The sequence below is a fragment of the Pseudorasbora parva genome, chromosome 5, assembly GCF_024679245.1.
Source record: "Pseudorasbora parva isolate DD20220531a chromosome 5, ASM2467924v1, whole genome shotgun sequence".
NCBI classification, from domain to species: Eukaryota; Metazoa; Chordata; class Actinopteri; order Cypriniformes; family Gobionidae; genus Pseudorasbora; species Pseudorasbora parva.
Genome location: NC_090176.1, coordinates 2171691 through 2194408, shown reverse-complemented (window position 1 = coordinate 2194408; position 22718 = coordinate 2171691). Strand labels below are relative to the sequence as shown.

The following is a 22718-nucleotide window of genomic DNA, read 5'->3' as shown; positions in this document are numbered from 1 at the left end:
TAAGGTCTCTATAACGTCTGCTGGTAGTCCCGCCTCCTGGTACCTGGCCCCCTCAGGGGCCAGACCCACAGGCTCCATATTTCTGGCCGGGGGTGAAATATTGTGCCCCCCGCCTGTGACAGAAGGTCCCTCCTCAGAGGGACCTGCCACGGGTGACCCACCAGCAGAGCTATGATGTCTGAGAACCATACTCGAGTCGGCCAACGAGGAGCCACCAAAAGAAGACTGAATCCCTGCTGCCGAACTCTCTCCAGGACCCTGGGGAGCAGAGCGATAGGGGGAAGTGCATACAGACGCAGCCTTGGCCACCTCTGTACCATGGCGTCCAGCCCCAATGGGGCTGGATGAGTGAGGGAGAACCACAGCGGAGAGTGGGACGTCTCTCGAGACGCGAAGAGATCCACTTCCACTGGGCCGAACCTTTCGCATATCTGCTCCACCACCTCTGGGTGTAGCCGCCATTCCCCCGGCCTCAGCCCCTGCCTCGACAGTATGTCTGCCCCCTGATTTTGTATCCCTGGGATGTACATAGCCCTGAGTGATAACAATTTCTCTTGTGACCAGAGGAGGATGAGATGCGCCAGTCTGCACAGAGGGCGCGACCTCAACCCCCCCTGGCGGTTCAAATACGCCACGACTGCCATATTGTCAGAGCGGACCAGAACGTGGTGTCCGCGGAGATCCGGGAAAAAACTCCTCAGAGCTTTGTAGACCGCCATCATCTCCAGACAGTTTATGTGCCAGGAGGAATGACGGTCCTCCCACGGACCTCTCGCAAAGCGGCCTTCCATGACCGCGCCCCAACCAGTGAGGGATGCATCTGTTGAAACGGTCTTCCGGCAACACGATGCTCCCAGCACTGGTCCCTGGGACAGAAACCAGACTTTCTTCCATATGACTAGAGCCCGAAGGCATTTGCGCGTAACTCTGATCATACGAAAAGGGTTCCCCCTGGGGGAGAACCCCCTGGTCTTTAGCCACCACTGTTAAGCCCTCATGTGTAACAGGCCGAAGGGAATCACATTGGATGCTGCCGCTAGGTACCCTAATACTCTTTGAAAGTGCTTTACAGTGATATTCTGGCCTAGCTTTATTTTTGAGACTATCGCTAGAGTGGTCTCGATTCGTGCGGGAGATAGATGTGCCCGCATCGAAACGGAGTCCCATATTACCCCCAGAAAACTCGTTCTGTAGAAACAGGTCTGTAGTTCTCTATAAGTGCTTTGTCTAATGTGGCTTTTTTAAGCAGTGGGGATACCCAAGTCTGCTTGAATGTGGTAGGGAAGATGCCAGTGTAGAGAGATGTGTTGATGATGTGTGTGATGGCTGGTAAGAGTGTAGGGGAGATGGCTTGTAGAAGGTGTGAGGGGATGAGGAGAAGTTTAGATACTTTATCCTCAGTGAGTGTAGAGAAGGAGGAGAGATATTTGGCTGTGGATGTGGCTGATTTAAAATTGTGTGTGTGTGGAGGTGGGAACTGACTGCTGATTTTTGTGGTTTTATCTGTGAAAAAATGGGCAAGATCGTCTGCAGATAGAGATGTGGTGGAGGGGGACAGAGCAGAGAGTTGAAAGTGTCTGAGGTGCTGTTGATTTTGTTGTGGAAATACGAGGATTTAGCTGTATGGATGTCATGTCAGAAGGAAATGAGCAGAGATTGATACTTACTCAGGTCAGATGGGTCGTTTGATTTGCGCCATTTTCTCTCTGCTGCCCTAAGTTTGGTCCGGTGTTCACGAAGAACATCAGATAACCAAGGGTTAGAGGGAGTAAAGCGAGCTGGCCTAGAAGACAGAGGGTAGATACTATCTAGACAAGAAGTTAAAGTGGAACATAGTGTCCGTTGCAGTGTTGACATCCATAGAGGAGAATGGATGTCAACACTGCAACTATGAATGCATTTTTCATTTATTCTCACCTTACTGCATTTCTGCTGTGAACTACATTCCTGTGGCTCTCCCCAAATGAGTTCATATAAATATTCTTCCCTTTTTGAGGATAAATCATCTGCCAAAAGATTGAGTTATTAAAATTGTTTAAAAAAAGGTTTTAGAGAGAAAGACAGAAATCATGTAATGAAAAAAACAAACCAGCAGTGTCCAGTGGTTTTTACCCTCATTTATGGACCCCATCAGAACATCATATACCCGAGGATCCATCTAGATTATACAGGTATAGAACAATAAACTTTTATTGTTAATTTTTTTTAGGATGGTTTTTACCCTCTTCATTGAACTGCCCTTGCCATCCCATATTTGTCATTTCAAATTAATCCATGACAAATGCTTTCCCTGCATAGCTGTTTGCCAGGCAAGGGAGGTATGCATTAATAACCTGCAGCAAATTTAAGAATGTAAACAATTCCCATAATTCCACACTTTAATGTATATGGCAGTATAACAAGGTAAAAAAAAGCATGTAATTTCATATTTATGAAAATGCAAACGAAATCAAACATGAAGTCACTGACCTCCCTCTCAAGCATCATCCCAGGCCTGAGGCGCTCAAGGTCCCATGTAAACAATTTATAGGGACCTATTTTAGAACACATCCTTCCTCCTACTTTGCCTGCCCAGATGTCTTGCAACACTAAATGGACCCAAAGAGAAACAATGCTCAATTTTCATTTAATTATCCTTGAAGTTAAAAGTGGAGACGTACATGTAGTCTGGGAGGCAGCAGGCTGGGAGGCAGCGGTGCAGGAGGCAGCAGGCTGGGAGGCAGCAGTGCAGGAGGCATCAGGCTGGGAGGCAGCAGTGCTGGGAGGCAGCAGTGCAGGAGGCAGCAGTGCTGGGAGGCAGCAGTGCTGGGAGGCAGTAGTGCAGGAGGCAGCAGTGCAGGAGGCAGCAGTGCTGGGAGGCAGCAGTGCTGGGAGGCAGCAGTGCAGGAGGCAGCAGGCTGGGAGGCAGCAGTGCAGGAGGCAGCAGGCTAGGAGGCAGGTGGGACAGCAGGCATTTGATTACAAATGGATATAATCTGAGGATGAGCCATGACAATAGGCATAGTTGCTGGAGCAGTTAAATGGTGAAGAAAGAGTTGTGCAATTGGCAGGGTAACTGGACGGATGGGTGTGAAGGGTGTTTGAAGAGAAGGGAGCTGAGTAGTTGCTGAAATTGTATAATTTGCCACAGGCACAGACGCAGGGAGGGATGTAGTTTTGACAGGTGTGATTTTAGGCTGCTTTGGTGGGGGATCCTCCAAAAAGTGTTTTAACTGATCAGCGTTTACCTTGGGGATTTGTTTTCCACTGTCATCTAAAAGGTTGATGCTTTTCCCATCTACCTTCACTACAGTGAATGGGCCAACATAATCAGGATCTAATTTTCCACCCTTTTTCTGCTGGCTTTGGATGTTTTGCCTGATCACCCTGTCCCCAACCTGCATGACAACAGGCTTTCCTTGTTGAAGTTTTCTTTTTTGAATTTTAGTTTGAACCTGTGCAATATTTTCCTTAACAATTTTATAAATCCTGTCCTGCCGGTTTATGGATTCTGAGATTGACTCCAATGCAATAATCTCCTCTACACTTTCATTGATCTAGGAGAAAAATTATGCACTAAAAAAATTTACATTCCAAGTATAATATAATTTACTTGCCTCAAATGCACTAACCTCATACGTGTCTGGTACCTCACATGGATACCTAGCCTCACGACCAAAAAGTAAAAAATATTGGGAAAAGTTTGTGGTCAGCTGCTTTTTGGTCCGCAGACCAAACATGGCTGCATCCAAATAATCAGACCATGTGTCTGGTCTTTTTTCCACCAACTTGCACAATGTTCTGTAAAAGAAAAGAGAAGAGAAACATGGTTGCAAACCACTTGCCATCAATTATAGACGCTCTGGACACCATCCTTGCTAGGTCAGAGGCCAGTGGTCTAAAACACTACTTCATGTCCTTCAAAGCCATCGTTCTTCTCACTGAATGGAAGAAAATCCTGCAGTCCATTGAAGACAGAAACCTAATTCTGCAATCAGGGAACATTTCAATGGAAGTTGAAATAGGCAACATACAGGCACTGAAAGAAGAGATGGAAGTTTTGCGTAACTCATGGGATAAGCTCTTTCAAGAAGCCTCCCTCATTGCAGAAGCTATGGATGTACAGAGGGGATTTCCTGTCAGCCACAAGAGAAGGAGAAAACGGTTTGCAGACGAGAGTCATAGTTCAGAGGATGCCAACCAACAGGAAACAGAAGAAATTCGGTTTCGGAACAACGTGTTCTTTCTGACATTGGATAATATAATCTCTGCCTTGGAAACCCGCTTCTAAACAACTGCAAAGATATATGAAGAGTTTTCTGCAATTTTAAAGTCAAAAGACAGCTTTTGACTTAAAGCTTGCCAGTCATTAGTGAGCAAATATGCAGAGGATCTTACAGCAGGCTTTGAGAATGAAGTGAGGCATCTTAAGTCTGTGTATAATGCCACATTTGAAGACTGTCAGTCTCCTCTCGACCTGCAGAATTCAATCTACAGGATGCAGCTCCAGAGCATTTTTGGAGAAGTGTGCGTTGCAGTGCGCATCTTCTGCACTCTACCTGTTTCTGGTGCAGAAAGGGCTTTCAGCAAGCTGAAACTTGTCAAAAACTACCTCAGGTCTACCCAAACTCAAGAGAGGTTAAATAGCCTTGCCCGACTTTCAATTGAAAGCCAACTAAGCAGACAGCTGGACTTCAAAGACATCATAAGTGACTTTGCCAACAAAAAGGTCAGACAATGGGATTTTGGTTCATCCTAGGTGAAGTGACGTGTAAGGTCATCAAAGGTTATAGATTAACCAAACTGATATATAGATTAATTTTCATAGTTATTGCAATGTTTATTGCTGATTGAGATTTGTTTTAGTGTTTGCTATCTCTTTGTTTTATAATGTGTATTTTGCTTTTGCTGGTGTTAAGTAAAAATCTTTATTTACATTTATGTTTTATTTTGTAAGAAACCCCTATTAGGTTACACGTGGGCCTCCATTCTTATATATTGTACAGTATATGATTTGGGTGGTGGGGGCCCACATCAATATTTTTTCAGGGGGCCCCAAATCCTTTAGCTACGACCCTGTCAATAGGCAGCCAATGTAAAGAAGCTAACATAGGTCATAATTCGGTAAAATTCGCCGTTTTGAATCAAAATATATCATTTATGTGAACCGTGTAGATCCCATGAGTTTTCTTTCGGGGTGGTTGGGGGGGGGGGTGTAAAGTTGATGTAACGGTTAGTCCACTGAATTAACCCATAAACCAATTGATTAACCCATAAACCAATGAAAACAAGACACAGGAACACGAGGCAGGAACGCATGAGGGCATGGAATCACATGACAATAGACCACATGACAAAACCAGGAAGTGCATGACAAAACATGACAGTGAACATGAAACAACACCAAAACACCCTGTGACAGTTGAACGCATTTTTAACTTCAAAATAACAATTGGAAATGCCCTCTTTTCCTATAGACTGTATTGACATATCTCGAGCTGTCGCAATATTTTTTGGGGTTTTAATTTGGCATGACCTATTTTTTAACAGTCCATGGGCGTGACATTCACAGATCACCGCCCTCAGTTCAAGCAAACAGCAGCGCGGCGCGCACAACATGAACCAATCACCTCTGCTTTACAGCACGAGATAAATGAATGAAGGAACCATATGGAATAAACACAGGGCTTTCTGTAAGGGCTCGACATTAATCTTTGTCCGGGACAAATAAGGGTTTTACTTTCCAGACCGGACAAGTAAATTATTAAAATAACAAAAACGCGAGAATGATTCAAATTGTTATTCAGAATTACGTTTAATGTACACAGCGATTGATATAATGGAGTTGAACAAAGTCGCGTTGAGGCTCGCGCTGCCTGTCTCTTTGTCAGAGGCATTCGTGGAGAAATCAAAACAAAAGAGCAGTAATATAAACTCACAGAAGAAACATATTGGGGTTAAACTGAGTTTTTTTTTATTATTATTTATTTATAATTTCTGATATTGTTAATAAGTTGAGTAAGGGAGCTGTTTTACTGAACATTAACACAATTGTAAATACATTGCAATCGTGAATTGTGTAGGCTAACATGAATTGTGTAGCATAATTAATATTAAGTTACTTACATTTTAGACTCAAACTACTTTTTTTGTTCTATTTCACCAATGATTTCATCGACGAAAATTGTTCCTAAGGAAAGCGACACTCAGCAAGGTGTTTTGTTACTGAATGATTCAGCGTTTTGAATGAATCATTTGAATGAACGATGATTCACTCATTAATACGGTCACTTGCTGCCACCTTTTGGCGGTTTAGTTTAATGTTTTAAAGTATCATTGCATTTTTTTTATTTGTATATTCAAACATTTAGAACACCAATCTCATAACATTATTGCAGTTGTTTTTTTGCAGTTTAAATTATTTAATTTGATTGGTAACAGCGATATAGTGTCGTACTGTTATAACTGAATTTCTTAATAAAATGTAAGAATTTAACATGAAAGTTAATGCATACATTAAATAAGATAAAAAATTGGCCTTAATACAATTAAATAATGCCCTGGGGTAAATATCACAAATATATGCAAATTTAAGTAGGCCTGTGTAAAAGCTGATAGAACACTTATGAGAATATTGCTTCAGAATCAATATATGTATACCACTAAAAGCCCCCCACTCTTACATTGTACAGTACATACAAATTGCCATGTACTCTACCTGATAGGTCCGAAGTTAAACAATATCAAATAAAATTGTGAAATTTGTGATAATGCCCAGCACTATAATGTAAATGTTTTTTACTTGAAGCAAATGTTACCTTTTACCTTTATTTTCTTGCCAGCACCAAAATGCTTTGTTTACATGTTAAAAACACAAAAATAAAATTCTACAGGGAGGAAATGCCACAGATCCCACTAAAAGTATTTAATTCGGAAACATGTCACCTTTTTTACCACTTGTCAGTTTGCAGGCATGAGCTTTGATCTGACTGTTAAATTAAAGCTCAGGGTCCAATTTAACTCCTAGGTTTGTCAGATCAACAGACGGGGTCCGAGTGGTACTTCCAAAAACCATCACTTCAAGCTCCAGGGGCGAGGGGCGAAGCACGACGCTCCAAGGGCGAAGCTCCAGGGGCGTGGGGCGACGATCCAGGGGCGAGGGGCGAGGGGCGAAGCACGACGCTCCAAGGGCGAAGCTCCAGGGGCGTGGGGCAACGATCCAGGGGCGAGGGGCGAAGCACGACGCTCCAAGGGCGAAGCTCCAGGGGCGTGGGGCGACGATCCAGGGGCGTGGGGCAACGATCCAGGGGCAAAGCTCCAGGGGCAAGGGGCGACGCTCTATGGGTGCCAATTGGGCATTATTTAAATTCCACGGCCTACCTGAGCATTGTTTCTGACCATGTCCATCCCTTTATGACCACCGTGTACCCATCCTCTGATGGCTACTTCCAGCAGGATAGTGCACCATGTCACAAAGCTCGGATCATTTCAAATTGGTTTCTTGAACATCACAGTGAGTTGACTGAACTAAAATGGCCGCCACAGTCCCCAGATCTCAACCCAATAGAGCATCTTTGGGATGTGGTGGAACGGGAGCTTCGTGCCCTGGATGTGCATCCCACAAATCTCCATCAACTGCAAGATGCTCTCCTATCAATATGGGCCAACATTTCTAAAGAATGCTTTCAGCAGCTTGTTGAATCAATGCCACGTAGAATTAAGGCAGTTCTGAAGGCGAAAGGGGGTCAAACACAATATTAGTGTGTGCTCCTAATAATCCTTTAGGTGAGTGGATATTAATGTCATAGGAATATGTACAGTATATCATTATAAATCACCAGTGATAACGCAATCTAGCCTGAGACTCTATATCACAACTAAAATATGGTTGAGCCCTCTTTAATGTCTAGGTACAAATCAATGCTTTTACTTAGTTCAGTTTGCACACTACATTGGTTGAAACTCTTAATTTTGAGCTCTCAAAGTGCACCAGATTGATTAATTTAACCTTAAAATGTACAAAATGTTCCTGTAGGGGAGTATGACCTCTGACCTCTGATGTTTTTAGTTTGTTTTTATTCCACTGTATTGACCTGTCCTCTCAAACCACTGTTAGATCACTAGCTAGATTGACTCCAAACACAGCATGCTGAGGACATCTGCTGGTTAAAGTGTGTAAAGTCACTCAGTCATAGAACCAGGAAGAAGGAAACCCATCAGTTCAGGGAAAGAGAGACTCAAGTGTAGTCGAGCTGGTGTGTGTTTGTGTCTCTGTACTCATGCAGTAAAATGGCAGAAGCGAGGACTTCATTGGATCAGGATGAGTTGATGTGTTCAGTGTGTCTGGATCTCCTGAAGGATCCAGTGACCATCCCATGTGGACACAGTTACTGTAAGATCTGTATTACAGGCTGCTGGGATCAGGAGGATCAGATGACAGTCTACAGCTGCCCTCAGTGCAGACAGACCTTCAGGCCAAGACCTGCTTTAGCTAAAAACACCATGATGGCTGAACTGGTGGAGAAACTGAAGAAGACTAAACTTCCTGCTGACTGTTACGCTGGAGCTGGAGATGTGGAGTGTGACGTCTGTACTGGAAGAAAACACAAAGCCGTCAAGTCCTGTCTGGTGTGTCTGGAGTCTTACTGTCAAACTCATTTTGACCTTCATGAGGTCTTTCACTCCCGTAAGCCACATAAAGTGACCGATGCCACTGGACGACTGCAGGAGATGATCTGCCAAACACACGATAAACTCCTGGAGGTTTTCTGCCGCACTGACCAGAAGTTTATATGTGTGCTGTGTACGATGGACGAACATAAAAACCACGACACTGTATCAGCCGCAGCACAGAGGACAGAGAATCAGGTATGAAATCACACACTGATCAAATAATACTGACACTATTTATACCAGCACCATATGATCAGCAAACATTATCTGAAAAATAATTACAGTAATAATACTGTCATATTATACTGACTGAAGAGGCTGAGAGAGTATCCACTTGCACGTACACTTTTAATTACAAGACATGAACAAGACACAATAAGATACAAGAACTTCTGTCCCAGAACACCAGTACAGTCCACCACAGACAACAGCATAAATACATCAAGATACATTTAACAACTATCAAATCATGATTTAAAACCAGGACCTTAAATACACCGAACAATGAGTAGATATTTGACTGCAGGTGTGTTCAACAAAGGTAACCATAACAACTGATCTGACAACCAGGGAACAGAAAGAGAACAGAGAAGGCACTTCAACATACAAGTCCATACAAAACAAAAAACAGAACTGGGATCGTGACAAATACTTACCTATTAGATTTGGTAAAAGCCTTAACTTAAGGTAAATGTCTTATAAAAACTTCATGATATCTTATGGCTTTTTAACTTTTGTAACTTTACTTAAAGCAGAAAAAGAACACTTACAAATATTATGAGCACATTATAAAGAGTTTGATGTTTAAAATATGACTTTGTCAGTTTAAAGGGTCATGAAACCCTACAGCTAAATTTTTGAGATTTTAACAGAGGTATGTGTGTTGAACATCATTGAACATAATGTTAGCATCTGTTAGATTTAATTAAAAGGGGAATCTGGTCAATTTTTATGTTTTTCACCCTATTTTCGTCTTCCGGGTTTAAAAACTACATTGCGTCCACGTCACAGCTTGTGACGTACCATCGCTCTAATAGTGCTACGTGACGCATCGGTGTCTCATTATTATTAATGAGACTGAGTTTTCTTATCCTATGAGAAGACACCGTCTCTTAATTATTCATGACAGCACGTGGTTCTTTCAAATGACAGAAGTGACAGTCTGCGTGTTCACGGAGTAGATGAGAGGAGTTTATGATGGGTCGTAAGTGTTTGTTTCCCTGGTGTAAAGATTCGGGTGTGTTGCATGGCTTTCCCCGCGATGCTGCCAGGGCTAGTCTCTGGCTGCGGGCGGTTGGTTGGCCATCAACTAGCGACACCTCAAAGCTTTATGTGTGTAACAAACATTTTTCGAATGAAAGTTACGAGAACTGGAGACAGGTGGACTTCGGTTTTGCTCAGCAACGCAGTTTGCGTCTTGCCGGCAATGCTGTACCAAGTCCGGAGGACTTTTCTATCTGTACCATCTTCCCCTGGGGTTTCAGGAGGAGAAAAGTCCTCCACCTCAGCAGAGCCCTCTGTACTGCTTTTACTGTAACGTTAGTCTTCACTGTCGCTGTCCATCTTTATTATGGGTGTTCTGGGACGCGCGTAAGTTAGATCTCGGCTATATGTACATAACGGTTGTTGTTTTTTTCGATCATTTTTTTTTTTCTTTAAAAAAATATGCATTTATACTGTGTATACAAACATAATTCTATATTTATAAATGACAATAATAATTGTGTATGCATTTCTATATTTTAAACAATTCCGATTAATCTAATATATGTAGCAAGGCATTCGGTTACTTTAAATGGTCAAACAGACGGTTGTCAGTGTATTTTATTGGACTTTAATTTTGCCAGCTTTAAAAATCCTGCATTTCGTCACGTTTAACCCCATATTTTTGTTGAGATTTGGCATGGGCCACTGCTCTGCACTGATAGAGGACAGTTGCTCGCCCCCCTCTTTCTTCCCCTGCCTCGCTCTGCCACACCCACCCCCTCCCCTCTTTTCACGGGCATGCACGCCCATTTAAGTAGCATTTTTCAAAAAGATTACGAGGTGGATTTGAGCTGAAAGAGGGGGTTTCATGACCCTTTAAGCAGTAAAAACTCATAAGATATGGTTTGAGACTGCAGATCTGAAGAAAACCTGGGAAAGTGAAAGATATGAAACTATGGGATATAGTATATATTATAACTATAGTTTACTAGCCTATAGTATGTACATCGCTATAAATCTGTAACGGATTCACAGAGGCAGGATTCAATTGCGAGTAACTCAGTTTATTGACAGAAGTGTCACAGAAGCCAAAACTCAGAACACAGAAGAAGTCCGGATAAGACGGAGCAGTGAGAGAGACTCTGTTGGCGACACGGGCAGGCTGTGAGCAGCAGTGACTCGGGAGCGCGGTTGAGGTAATCCGGGAAGGGATCCAGCGTTTCACAGAAGGGGGAAACGACAACCAACACGGAGACACAAGGGGAACATCCAACAACGCTCTGACAAAGACAAGAGAGAAACAGAGAGACTAAATAGGGTGAAAGTGATGAGTTGCAGCTGGTGCAGGTGATCAGCCACAGGTGCGTGATGAGCCAATCCCAGGCTCCGCCCTCACCTACATTCAACACGCACCCAAGAGTGAGACAGGGAATCCATGAACCGTGACAGTACCCCTCCCCCTAGGAGCGTCCCCTGACGCTCCCAGCCGACCTTACCTGTTGATTGTAATCATCAATAAGGGAGTGATCCAGAATGTCCCTAGCAGGAACCCAACTTCTCTCCTCCGGACCGTAACCTTCCCAGTCCACCAAGTACTGGAAACCGCGTCCCCTCCGTCTAGAATCCAGAATGCGATTAACCGAATAAGTTGGTTCCCCATCTACGAGTCGCGGCGGTGGGGGAACCGGGACTGGCGGATTAAGGTGGGAGTGAAAAACAGGTTTGATTTTGGATACATGGAAGGCGGGATGAATCCTCCTGTACGCCGGAGGGAGTTTGAGGCGGACTGTCACCGGACTAATGATCTTGGTGACAGTGAACGGGCCGATAAATTTGGGAGCAAGTTTATTAGATACGGAGCGGAGAGGAATGTTCTTGGTAGAAAGCCACACTTTTTGACCGACGACGTAAACGGGAGGCTTAGACCGGTGGCGATCGGCTTTAGCCTTGGTGCGCGCTCCCACCTGGAGCAGAGTCTCACGGGCTCTGGTCCATGTGCGATGACACCTCTGGATAAAGGCGTGAACAGAGGGGACCGCGACCTCGGAATCCAGACTAGGAAAAATAGGTGGCTGGTAACCTACACTACACTCAAATGGCGAAAGGCCCGTAGATGACACTGGTAACGAGTTATGAGCGTACTCAACCATAGAGAGTTGCTGGCTCCAGGATGAAGGATTCTTGGATACCAAACATCGCAACACTCTCTCCAGATCCTGATTGGCTCTCTCGGTCTGACCGTTGCTTTGGGGGTGATAACCCGAAGACAGACTAACCGTGGCTCCTAGTAATTTACAAAACTCCTGCCAAAATTTGGACACAAATTGGGAACCTCTGTCGGAGACCACGTCCATCGGGAGGCCATGTAACCGAAAGACGTGATCTACTACAGATACCGCTGTCTCCTTGGCTGAGGGTAGTTTGGGCAAGGGAATGAAATGTGCTGCCTTCGAGAATCGGTCCACGACGGTCAAAACGACCGTCTTGCCCTGGGAGGGCGGGAGGGCGGTAACAAAATCTAGAGCGATGTGGGACCAGGGTCTCGAAGGAACAGACAGCGGCTGAAGTAACCCCTGGGGAGGTTGGTTAGATGTCTTACCAACCGCACAGACCGAGCAAGCCAAAACGAAACTGCGAATGTCGCGAGCCATAAGTGGCCACCAAAATCGTTGCTTTATTAAACTGCAAGTGCGGTTTACCCCTGGATGACAGGCAATGTTGGAGCAGTGACCCCATTTGAGGACCTCGGATCTTAACCCCTCCGGAACGAACAAACAACTCGGTGGGCCGCCGGGCGGGGGCGTTACCCTTTCTAAGGCCACTTTGACCTTCGATTCGATCTCCCATGTGAGTGTAGAGATAACTATCTTCTCTGGCAAAATACACTCGGGAGTAACCGGGCGTTCGGAAGCATCAAAAATACGAGATAAAGAGTCGGGTTTGATGTTTTTAGACCCGGGGCGGTACGAGAGAACAAAGTCAAAACGTCCGAAAAAAAGTGCCCACCGAGCCTGCCTGGAGTTGACTCTTTTAGCAGATCTAATATATTCAAGGTTCTTATGATCCGTCCATACAATAAAAGGTACCCCCGACCCTTCAAGCCAATGACGCCACTCCTCCAACGCTAACTTGACGGCCAACAACTCTCTGTTACCAATGTCATAATTGCGTTCGGCAGGAGAAAGACGATGGGAGAAAAACGCGCACGGGTGCATCTTGTCATCTGAGGGAGAGCGCTGTGAAAGAACCGCTCCTACCCCCACCTCTGACGCGTCGACCTCTACCACGAACTGACGTGTGGGATCAGGGGCGACTAAGATGGGAGCCGAAACAAAGCGGCTTTTCAGTTTGGCGAATACAGCCTCGGCTGTATCGGACCACCTGAACGTCATACGGGGAGAGGTCAAGGCAGTCAGAGGTGCGGCTAGTTGGCTGAAATTGCGAATAAAACGCCGATAGAAATTGGCGAACCCCAGAAACCTCTGTAGGGCCTTACGGGAATCTGGACTTGGCCAATCCATCACAGCCTTAACCTTGTCGGGATCCATGCGCATTCCCTCCGATGACACGATGTACCCTAAAAAAGGAACAGACTGTGCATGAAAAGCGCATTTCTCCGCCTTGACAAAAAGCCCATTCTCTAGCAACCTCTGAAGCACTCGTCTGACGTGTCGAACATGTTCCTGGAGAGACGAAGAAAAAAATCAAAATGTCATCCAGGTAGACATATATGAATTGGTCGACCATGTCTCTCAACACATCATTGACGAGTGCCTGGAAAACCGCTGGGGAGTTGGAAAGGCATGACCAAGTATTCAAAATGCCCCCTGGGGGTGTTAAATGCGGTTTTCCATTCATCCCCCTCCCTGATGCGAACCAAATGATAAGCGTTACGTAAGTCCAACTTCGTGAAGACGGATGCTCCCTGTAACCTCTCGAAAGCTGAAGACATCAACGGCAAAGGATAGGTATTCTTTACCGTGATGTTATTCAGCCCTCGGTAATCAATGCAAGGTCGCAGAGAACCATCCTTCTTCCCCACGAAGAAGAACCCCGCCCCCGCTGGAGAAGAGGAAGGGCGGATGAATTTGGAGGCTAGAGAATCAGAAATATATTTCTCCATGGCCTCCCTCTCTGGAATAGAAAGAGAGTATAGTTTGCCCTTAGGCGGAGACTTACCTGGGAGTAAATCTATAGCACAGTCATAGGGACGATGCGGAGGGAGAGAAGCAGCTCGGGACTTACTGAACACTTCCTTCAGGTCGAGGTACTCCGGAGGCACGTTAGACAGATTCACCGTCTCACTCTGAAAAACAGAACGAGAAACAGACGAACAAGCAGACACCAAACAAGACTCATAACATTTCTCACTCCACGCAGACACAGAGTTTTGTCCCCAGTCAACCCTTGGATTGTGTAACTCCAGCCAAGGGTGACCGAGGACAACAGGAGCCAAAGGGGAGTCCAGGATGAAAAATGAAATGCGTTCGGTGTGGTTGCCGGAAGTGATCAGTGTAAGTGGTTCAGTGGTGAATGAAATGTCAGGGAGAACTTGTCCGTTGAGTGCGTTGACAGAGATGGTGTTCTTGAGTGCAATGGTGGGTATGTTAAGTTTGTGAGCAAGGGCAGAGTCAATGAAGTTACCTTCCGCTCCCGAGTCGAGGAGGGCGAGGCTGGAATAATCCTGAGCTGCCCACAGCAATCTCACCGGGAGGAGAGTGGAGGATGAGGTCTTTTCCACGGAGATCCCGCCCGACAGTAGCCTTCCTTTTACCGCCGGGCGTGGTCTTTTACCGGGCAGGAGTCTAGCAGGTGTCCGTTCCCGCCGCAGTACAGGCAAAGACCACGGGATCTCCGTCTCGCCTTCTCCTCCCGGGAGAGCCGAGCTCGACCCACCTGCATGGGCTCCGGGTCGAAGGTGTAGCTGACCGCATCCGTAGCGCTGGCCTGAGGGCATTCGACACTCCCATGCTGAGGCTCCATCCTGGGCCTCAGCCGACTCAGACGAGCGTCCACCCTCAAAGCAAGATCAATGAGACCGTCAATCTTCTCCGGAAGGTCGATGGCGAATATCTCCTTCTGGATGCGGTCAGCCAGCCCATGCAGGAACATGTCCCACTGTGCCTCCTCGTTCCACTTGCACTCGGCGGCCAGGGTGCGGAACTCGATGGAATAATCCGAGACCGAGCGGTTACCTTGGCGGAGCTCTGCGAGTTGACGTGCCGCTTCTCTTCCGGTCACCGCTCGGTCAAACACCCTTCTCATCTCTGCCGCCAGCGTCTGGAACGAGGAGCAGCAAGGATGTTGGTTCTCCCACACCGCCGTTCCCCAAAGTGCGGCTCGTCCGGAGAGCAGGGTGAGGACGAATGCCACCTTGGATCTTTCTGTGTTGAAAGTCTGCGGTTGAAGAGCAAAAAACAAGGAACACTTGGTAAGGAAGGCTCTGCAATAATTGCTCTCACCGGCATAACTCTCGGGGGTAGGCAGACGTGGTTCCGGTTGCCGCGAAGCAGATGGTGTGTGGGGAATCGGCGGTGGGTCGGGCACAGTGGGACCGACGAGTTGTTGCATCTGTTGGGTCAGCTCGGCCACCCGTGCCACCAAGGTGTGTACTGCCTGTCCTGTGGCAGTTAAGTTCGCCTCCTGCTGGTCCAGTCTTTTGTTGCTGCTGGTCAGTAGGGCGTTGATACTCGCTGAATCCATGGTTGGTCAGAGCGTTCTGTAACGGATTCACAGAGGCAGGATTCAATTGCGAGTAACTCAGTTTATTGACAGAAGTGTCACAGAAGCCAAAACTCAGAACACAGAAGAAGTCCGGATAAGACGGAGCAGTGAGAGAGACTCTGTTGGCGACACGGGCAGGCTGTGAGCAGCAGTGACTCAGGAGCGCGGTTGAGGTAATCCGGGAAGGGATCCAGCGTTTCACAGAAGGGGGAAACGACAACCAACACGGAGACACAAGGGGAACATCCAACAACGCTCTGACAAAGACAAGAGAGAAACAGAGAGACTAAATAGGGTGAAAGTGATGAGTTGCAGCTGGTGCAGGTGATCAGCCACAGGTGCGTGATGAGCCAATCCCAGGCTCCGCCCTCACCTACATTCAACACGCACCCAAGAGTGAGACAGGGAATCCATGAACCGTGACAAAATCTGCTCATCTATCTCTACCCATCAAATAACAACCACTGAAAAAAAAACTAACTGTAGCCTGACTTAAACGTTTTAAAAGAATGACTTAAAAATGCACTGTTTGTATCTGTATCTTTGTTGTATTTATTTGTCTTCTTATCATTTCTTTATTAGTTCTTATTTTATTACTGACTTTACTTGATTAATTAATTATTTGAGAACTTTTTATATTAGGAAATTGCTTATTGCTGTATTTACTTTTCCCAGATATTTCCCATCCTAAGCGATCATGCTTTTAAAGCTACATAGTACACCACTGGGCTGGCCTTTTTTTGTAAGACACCAAAATAAACATGATTTGTTTGTTCTATTGTTGTGTATGACTATTGTGCATTTAACATAATACATTTGATATTATGGTAAATGTGGTATCATAATAATTATTATTCGCACATTTCTGAAAATTACCACCACAAAATCAGTAATTTTGATCGCAAAAATTCCCCAAAAATATCGCAAATTCCTGGAGGGACTGTTAAAGGGTTAGTTCACCAAAAAATGAAAATTATTTAATTAATTACTCTCACTTATATCGATGGACACTCATAACACCTTCGTTCATCTTCAGAACACAAATGAAGATATTTACAGTGGCTGTACAATAATTTTACGAAGCGAAGAGAATAGTTTTTGGCGTAAAAAAAAATCTAAATAATGACTTTATCCACAGAGTTATTGTCTTCCGTGTTGGTCTCTGTCGTGAACTCAGGCGATAGCGGCGTTCCTCCTCTTTTGGGTCATAAACGGCGGATCTGCGTCATATTCTCGCGCATGCGTCGAGTTCACGTCAATAACTTGGTGGATAAAGTCGTTATTTCGATTTTTGTGCGCACAATAACAGTTTTTGTCGCATTGTACAATTATTGTAAGCCAATTTAGTGAGATGGGCTTTGTATCGATGTGTTTAGTGTCTTTATGGGTCTTGTGAGTGGGAATGTACTGAATGCCAATGGAGGCCTTCATGAAGCCCTTCTCAGCTTTCAACAAAAATATCTTCATTTGTTTTCCGAAGATGAACGAAGATGTTACGGGTGTCCAACAACATGAGTGTGAGTAATTAATTAAATAATTTTCATTTTTGGGTGATCTAACGCTTTAATGTTGCAATGCATGCTGGGAGCCAATCTCTGCAGGACAGCTAGCCTAGAAATCTAGACGCACCCTAGCGGCAGCAAATTTAATCTGCCCGCAAGTGTCGTCTAGGAACTCTCAATACCCTTCTGAGCTGTATTCCTCACAATCTGGATGAGCCAATCACATCGTGTATAGAGTCGGCGGGCGGGGCCATAATGACGACGGCCGAGTTGCGTTTGCGTGCTTCTGTTGTCTAGTAAACACAGAAACTGGCGAACGGCGGCGGTCTGTCGAATCAGCTTTGACCGCGACTCCGGAAGACTTGGAGTTAAGCTTTTCTCTGAGAAAAGAACAAAGAACGGCACTGAAGTCATTCTTAAAAAGGGAAGATGTGTTCAGAGTTTAGCCGACCGGATACGGTGAATGTTTAATCTATCAGCAAGCTCTGCTTCACCTTCGTTGCTCTGGTTGGTGTAGCGCTATCCTATCACATGCAGAGGGAGTTTGAAAGACAACCGTTTATCCGCCCCTCGGATTGAGCTGTCTATGGTGAGTTTCCAGACCAAACATCTTGATGTGGGTCTAGCTTGTCAGGCTACAGGACAGCAGCTCTCTAGGACCGAACTTGCCTACCCCTGATATAGAGGTGCAAAAATGTACCCCCAGTGACGACCACTTGTACCTTAAAAGGTACAATTCTGTACTCTTTTTTTGTTTTTGTTTTTTTGAGAGTGAAGGAATGAATGTTCCTATGTTATGGGGTCAACTTAACAAAGACATTTAGGTTTGGAACAACTTGAGGGTGAGTAAATGATGACAGAATTCAAATTTTAGGGTGAACTGTCCCTTTAAGCAGTCATTCTGAACCAGTAATAACTTTTCTGACAATTTTAAAATTCAAAAATGTTTATTTTTTTGCTTAAATTATGACTACATTGTTATTATTTGTCTCATTTTTATCTTAATATTTTTTTAAATGGTATTAACTTTATAAGACTTTAAAAGATTTTTATTTAATATGTAGGCTATGATTAACATAGCTTCGCTCAATGATAAATTAACCATAATTAGAGTATAATATGTTAATTAACCTGTCTAACATCTAAAAAGTATAATAATTCTGTCTGACAAGCTTTGATAGTGTATGGAATATTATATTAATATATTATGCATAATAAAAACAATGCTGCAAGTCAGAGAGTCTGAGACACTGGAATGCAAAGTGTGCAGAGGTTCATCACAAGTTACGAGACAGACCCCTTGATAATTTTTTCCACTATCTAGCCCTTTATATGGAGATCCTCTTACATTGAAATGGTGGACGCAAACTTGACATGTTTTTAAAAACTTTAAAATAGTTACTAAAAATAACTATTTGCTATTAGTATTCTCCACACTGCAAAATCCTTGTGTGTTTATTGAACTATGTGTGGACCTATGTAAAATTAATTTGACACAGGATGCATTTTGCATGTACATTTTGGATGATTCCGTATTGCACGGGATGGGTGGCAACCCTAGTCTCTGTCATTGGTTTTTGCTGCAGAAGCGGCTGAAGCAGATGCAGTGGACGTTCCAGCTGAGAATCCAGCAGAGAAAGAAAGATCTTCAGCAGCTGAGAGAGGCTGTGGAGGCTCATAAGGTGAGTCTGGAGAAGAAGAGCAGTTTGAGAAGTCTTAGTCAGGACTCACTGAAGCCACTGTGTGATTGTGATGTGTGTCCTAACAGCGCTCGGCACAGACAGCAGTGGAGGACAGTGAGAGGATCTTCACTGAGCTCATCCGCTTCATTGAGAGAAGCCGCTCTGAGGTCACACAGCGGATCAGGGATCAGGAAAAGACTGCAGTGAGTCGAGCTGAAGGACGACTGGAGCGACTGAAGCAGGAGATCAATGATCTGAGGAGGAGAGACACTGAGCTGGAGCAGCTTTCACACACACAGGATCACGTCCATTTCCTACAGGTAACAGAGATCTAGAAGAACAAGAGACTCACAGAGAAGCATTTCATGAGAGCAGAATGAGCCTGGTTGCCGTGCCCATCTCGGGACTCCATAGCAAAGCCAGTGCTGAAGCTGTCTCATATGGAGCAGTCCGAGTGGCGTGACTGCGGCTGCCATATGCCCCAGGAATCTCTGAATTATTTTTAGTGGAACCACTCACTTGCCCTCGATTTGTCTCAGTCAAGTCAGCAGTGACTGCACTTGCTCACTTGTAAGATGCATGCACATGGCGACGAGTCAATTTCCATACAGAAAAAAGAGATCCTCTGCATGAGGGAGATTTTGCTCTTTGCTCTTTTCCCAGTTGACCCGAAGGCCCAGACGGGCGAGGTGCTGGAGCACCAGGTTCTCACCAGGTTTTGCTGTTCGCAAACCTAGCTTCGCGAGGGACCTAGGATCAGCCAGTCATCCAGATAGTTCCTGATGCGAACCCTGTGTTGCCTGAGTGGCACAAGAGCTCCCTTGACGACTTTAGTGAAGAAGCAAGGAGACAGGGTTAACCCAAATGGGAGAACCGTATACTGTTGTGCCTGCTCCTCGAAGGCAAACCGTAGAAAATGTCTGTCGAGGAATAATAGAAACATTAAAGTATGCGTCCCTTAGGTCGATCGCTGTAAACCAATCCAGCTGACGAACACATTTGAAAATGCATTTGGCTGTCAACATCTTGAATGAGAGCTTGTAAACGGTTCGGTTGAAATGCGCAGATGCAGAATTGGTTGTAACCCACTGGTTTTCTTGGGTGCAATGAAGTAAGGGCTGTAGAAGCTGGACTTCATTTCGACTGGAGGTACAGTCTCGATACCACCCTTCGCCAGCAAGGTAGCGACCTCTGCATGCATGACAGGTGCATTTTACACCTACCACGGTATAGTGGACTCCCCGGAATTGAGGAGGAAGCCGTGCAAACTTAATCGCATAGCCGAGCCTGATAGATCTTGTAAGCCAGCGGGACAGGTTGGGAAGCTTTAGCCAGAGTCCCAAGAAGTGAACCAGCAGGGTCATGCAAACCACAGATGTACTCTGGGTGGCCAGGGCTGGCCCAGACGTGGCAAGCCTAGCATCCTGGTGTGGGGGCACAACAATTTGCAGCGTCCTGACAGAGGAGACTAGGGAAGGATGTGCGTTCCACTGGGGTCTGCTCTGACAGGGGTCTGGTGCCAGTTGTTGACGAGAATGGCGTGGCCCTTGGGTGGCACACACTGCCATCCACAGCCTCCAAGGGCTCAGAGATGAGGTCATGGGAAAAAGATTTCCCTGCTACCACCTCCTGGAAAGAACAGGGGCCCATCTCTGAGATGTCTGTGTCAGGAGAACTGCTTTGCCTGAGTTTGGCAGGCTGCGGATGGGGAGCGGACTGGGGCAAGTTCCTGCTGTGTCCTCCACAGTGAAGGCTGCTGCTGGAGATAGGCAGGATAATTAGAACATGCATGCTCATTCTAATTATAAATGAGCATGCACATGCTCCCTATCTACACATGTGTGGAATTTACTAATATACACACGTTTAACTTCCAAATCTGTGGTATACGAAGCATTTGTGAATCTGGAGAAGAGTTTTCGTAAAGGTCAATTTTATGCGCAAATTATTCCGAATTTGCTCATATATTTATGAAAGTTTCATGAATGAGGCCCAGCGTCTCTCATATCAGCCAGGTTAAATCAGAGGTGTCTCTCCTGGATCACAGCTGTGGACATCACCTGACCGAGGGAGCCCATCCATGAGCCTTGTGTTAGCTCTACCCTCATGCATGTCCCTGAGCATCCTGGCCTGGTAAACCTTAAGGATTGCCATGACATGTAATGAGGTAGTGGCCTGCCCACCACCAAGGTAGACAAGAAACTACAGGCCTGGGAGAGGTGCTTAGGGTCACCAAGCCACGTTAAAGCACACTGTGGAAACCAATTGTCCAATCACGAGCACTCGGGACATGGCGGAGGGTTCCACTACAGCCCAAGGCTCGTTGCTGCCTGAGATAACATGGCTGTCAGCTTTGGCTCAGACCCGGGCAATGCTGGCACACACAGGTGGCAGCATAGCCGAATCATCATCCCCAGAGGAATCTAGCCCACCTTGAGATGCGGCAAATCTTGTCGTCAACTGGGGCGCCGTTGCCGAAGACGGTCCCATTGCTTCAGTCCGACCACTCGCAGGTAGTGGTGTGCGGTCCAAGGAATGATCGTAGGAGCTTTATTCCACACCATAACGATGGTCATGTTCCCGCAGTGAGAAAATGACTCATCCACAAACGCTGCTTGAGTGTGCCGTAAGCCCAACATAATTAAACTAGAACTTCTAGCTCTAATGTGGTATAATTAATATGAGAAGAATGAAGCTGATGCTGTGAAAGTGCTGGATTGAGGAGAGTCCCTAAAGATCAACAAGAGCTGCTAAAATCTGACAGTAGTGCAGGTTATTGGCTGAAGTGTGGAGGTGATGAGCTTTGATTTCTTTTTTCTGTAGAGTTTCCACTCTCTCTCAGCTCCTCCTGAATATTCAGACGTCAATGACAATCCCTTCAGTTGTCTCTCCACTTTTTATGACGCAAGAGAATCTGTCCGTCAGTTGAGAGACAAACTGGAGTATTTCTGCAAAGAGGAGCTGAAGAAGATCTCTAACAGAGGTAAAGTCCTGGAGATACATCTATATAATCCTCCTCCATCATCTCATATCATGTAGACGATCATATTAGAAATGTCTTAGGAACAGATGCAGGAATACTTTTCTCTTGACATGATAATTACACTCTTCCTTTCTGTTGATTTCCACAGTCATTGTTCCCAGGACCAGGAATGACTTCTTACAATGTAAGTCACTGAGAAAACAAGCAGAAAACTCACTGAGTGTGTTCATGTTCTTCCTGGAGAAGGAGAAAGAAAACATGACAGAAGAGTTTTAGAGTTGATCATGTCAATGATGATTAGCACAGGATCTGGTAAGCTGTACTGAGACACTGATGATATATTGGACATGAAGAGTTCAGCTCCATTAAAAGATCAGACAGATTCATAATTCCTGGTTCTGATGTGTTTTATCTCCACCAGATTCTCGTCCGCTGACTCTGGATCCGAACACAATGAATAAACGCCTCCTTCTGTCTGAGAGGAACAGAGAGATTACTGACACCAACACAGTCCAGCCGTATCCTGATCATCCAGACAGATTTGAATGTATGTGGCAGGTGTTGTGTAGAGAGAGTGTGTGTGGACGCTGTTACTGGGAGATTGAGTGGAGTGGTGATAAAGGTGTGTTTATATCAGTGTCATATAAGAGCATCAGCAGGAAGGGATCGGGTAATGAGTGTCGGTTTGGATATATACATATTAGCTGACCTGCTATCCATTGAAGTAAATAGCTACCATTCTCAACCTTCTCCTCCTACGCAGGTACCTTTAGATGTGCGAGTTCACCAAGGTCTTCGAGTGTCATCATACTTTTAATACATAACTGTATAAGCTCGTTTTTTCCCCATTTTTATTACATCAATCACACACTGAAATCCTACTGTGAAGACATCAGATGGTGTTACACAGCCTCAGAAGGCTGTCCGAAACCGTTCCCGGCGGTGTCTTCATGCACTTACGCTGCCTTA

At 45.3% G+C, this 22718-nt stretch overlaps 1 protein-coding gene across 1 annotated transcript; it reads left to right on the top strand.

Annotated features, from left to right (window-relative positions):
* The first annotated feature begins 8215 nt into the window (after nt 1–8215).
* On the top strand, nt 8216–22457 carry LOC137075799 (tripartite motif-containing protein 16-like). Its single transcript, XM_067444753.1, has 6 exons — nt 8216–8847; nt 18671–18766; nt 18853–19086; nt 21590–21749; nt 21898–21933; nt 22171–22457. The coding sequence occupies exons 1-6, from the start codon at nt 8269–8271 to the stop codon at nt 22455–22457; spliced, it is 1392 nt and encodes a 463-aa protein (XP_067300854.1). The 5' UTR covers nt 8216–8268.
* Nucleotides 22458–22718: the final 261 nt, after the last annotated feature.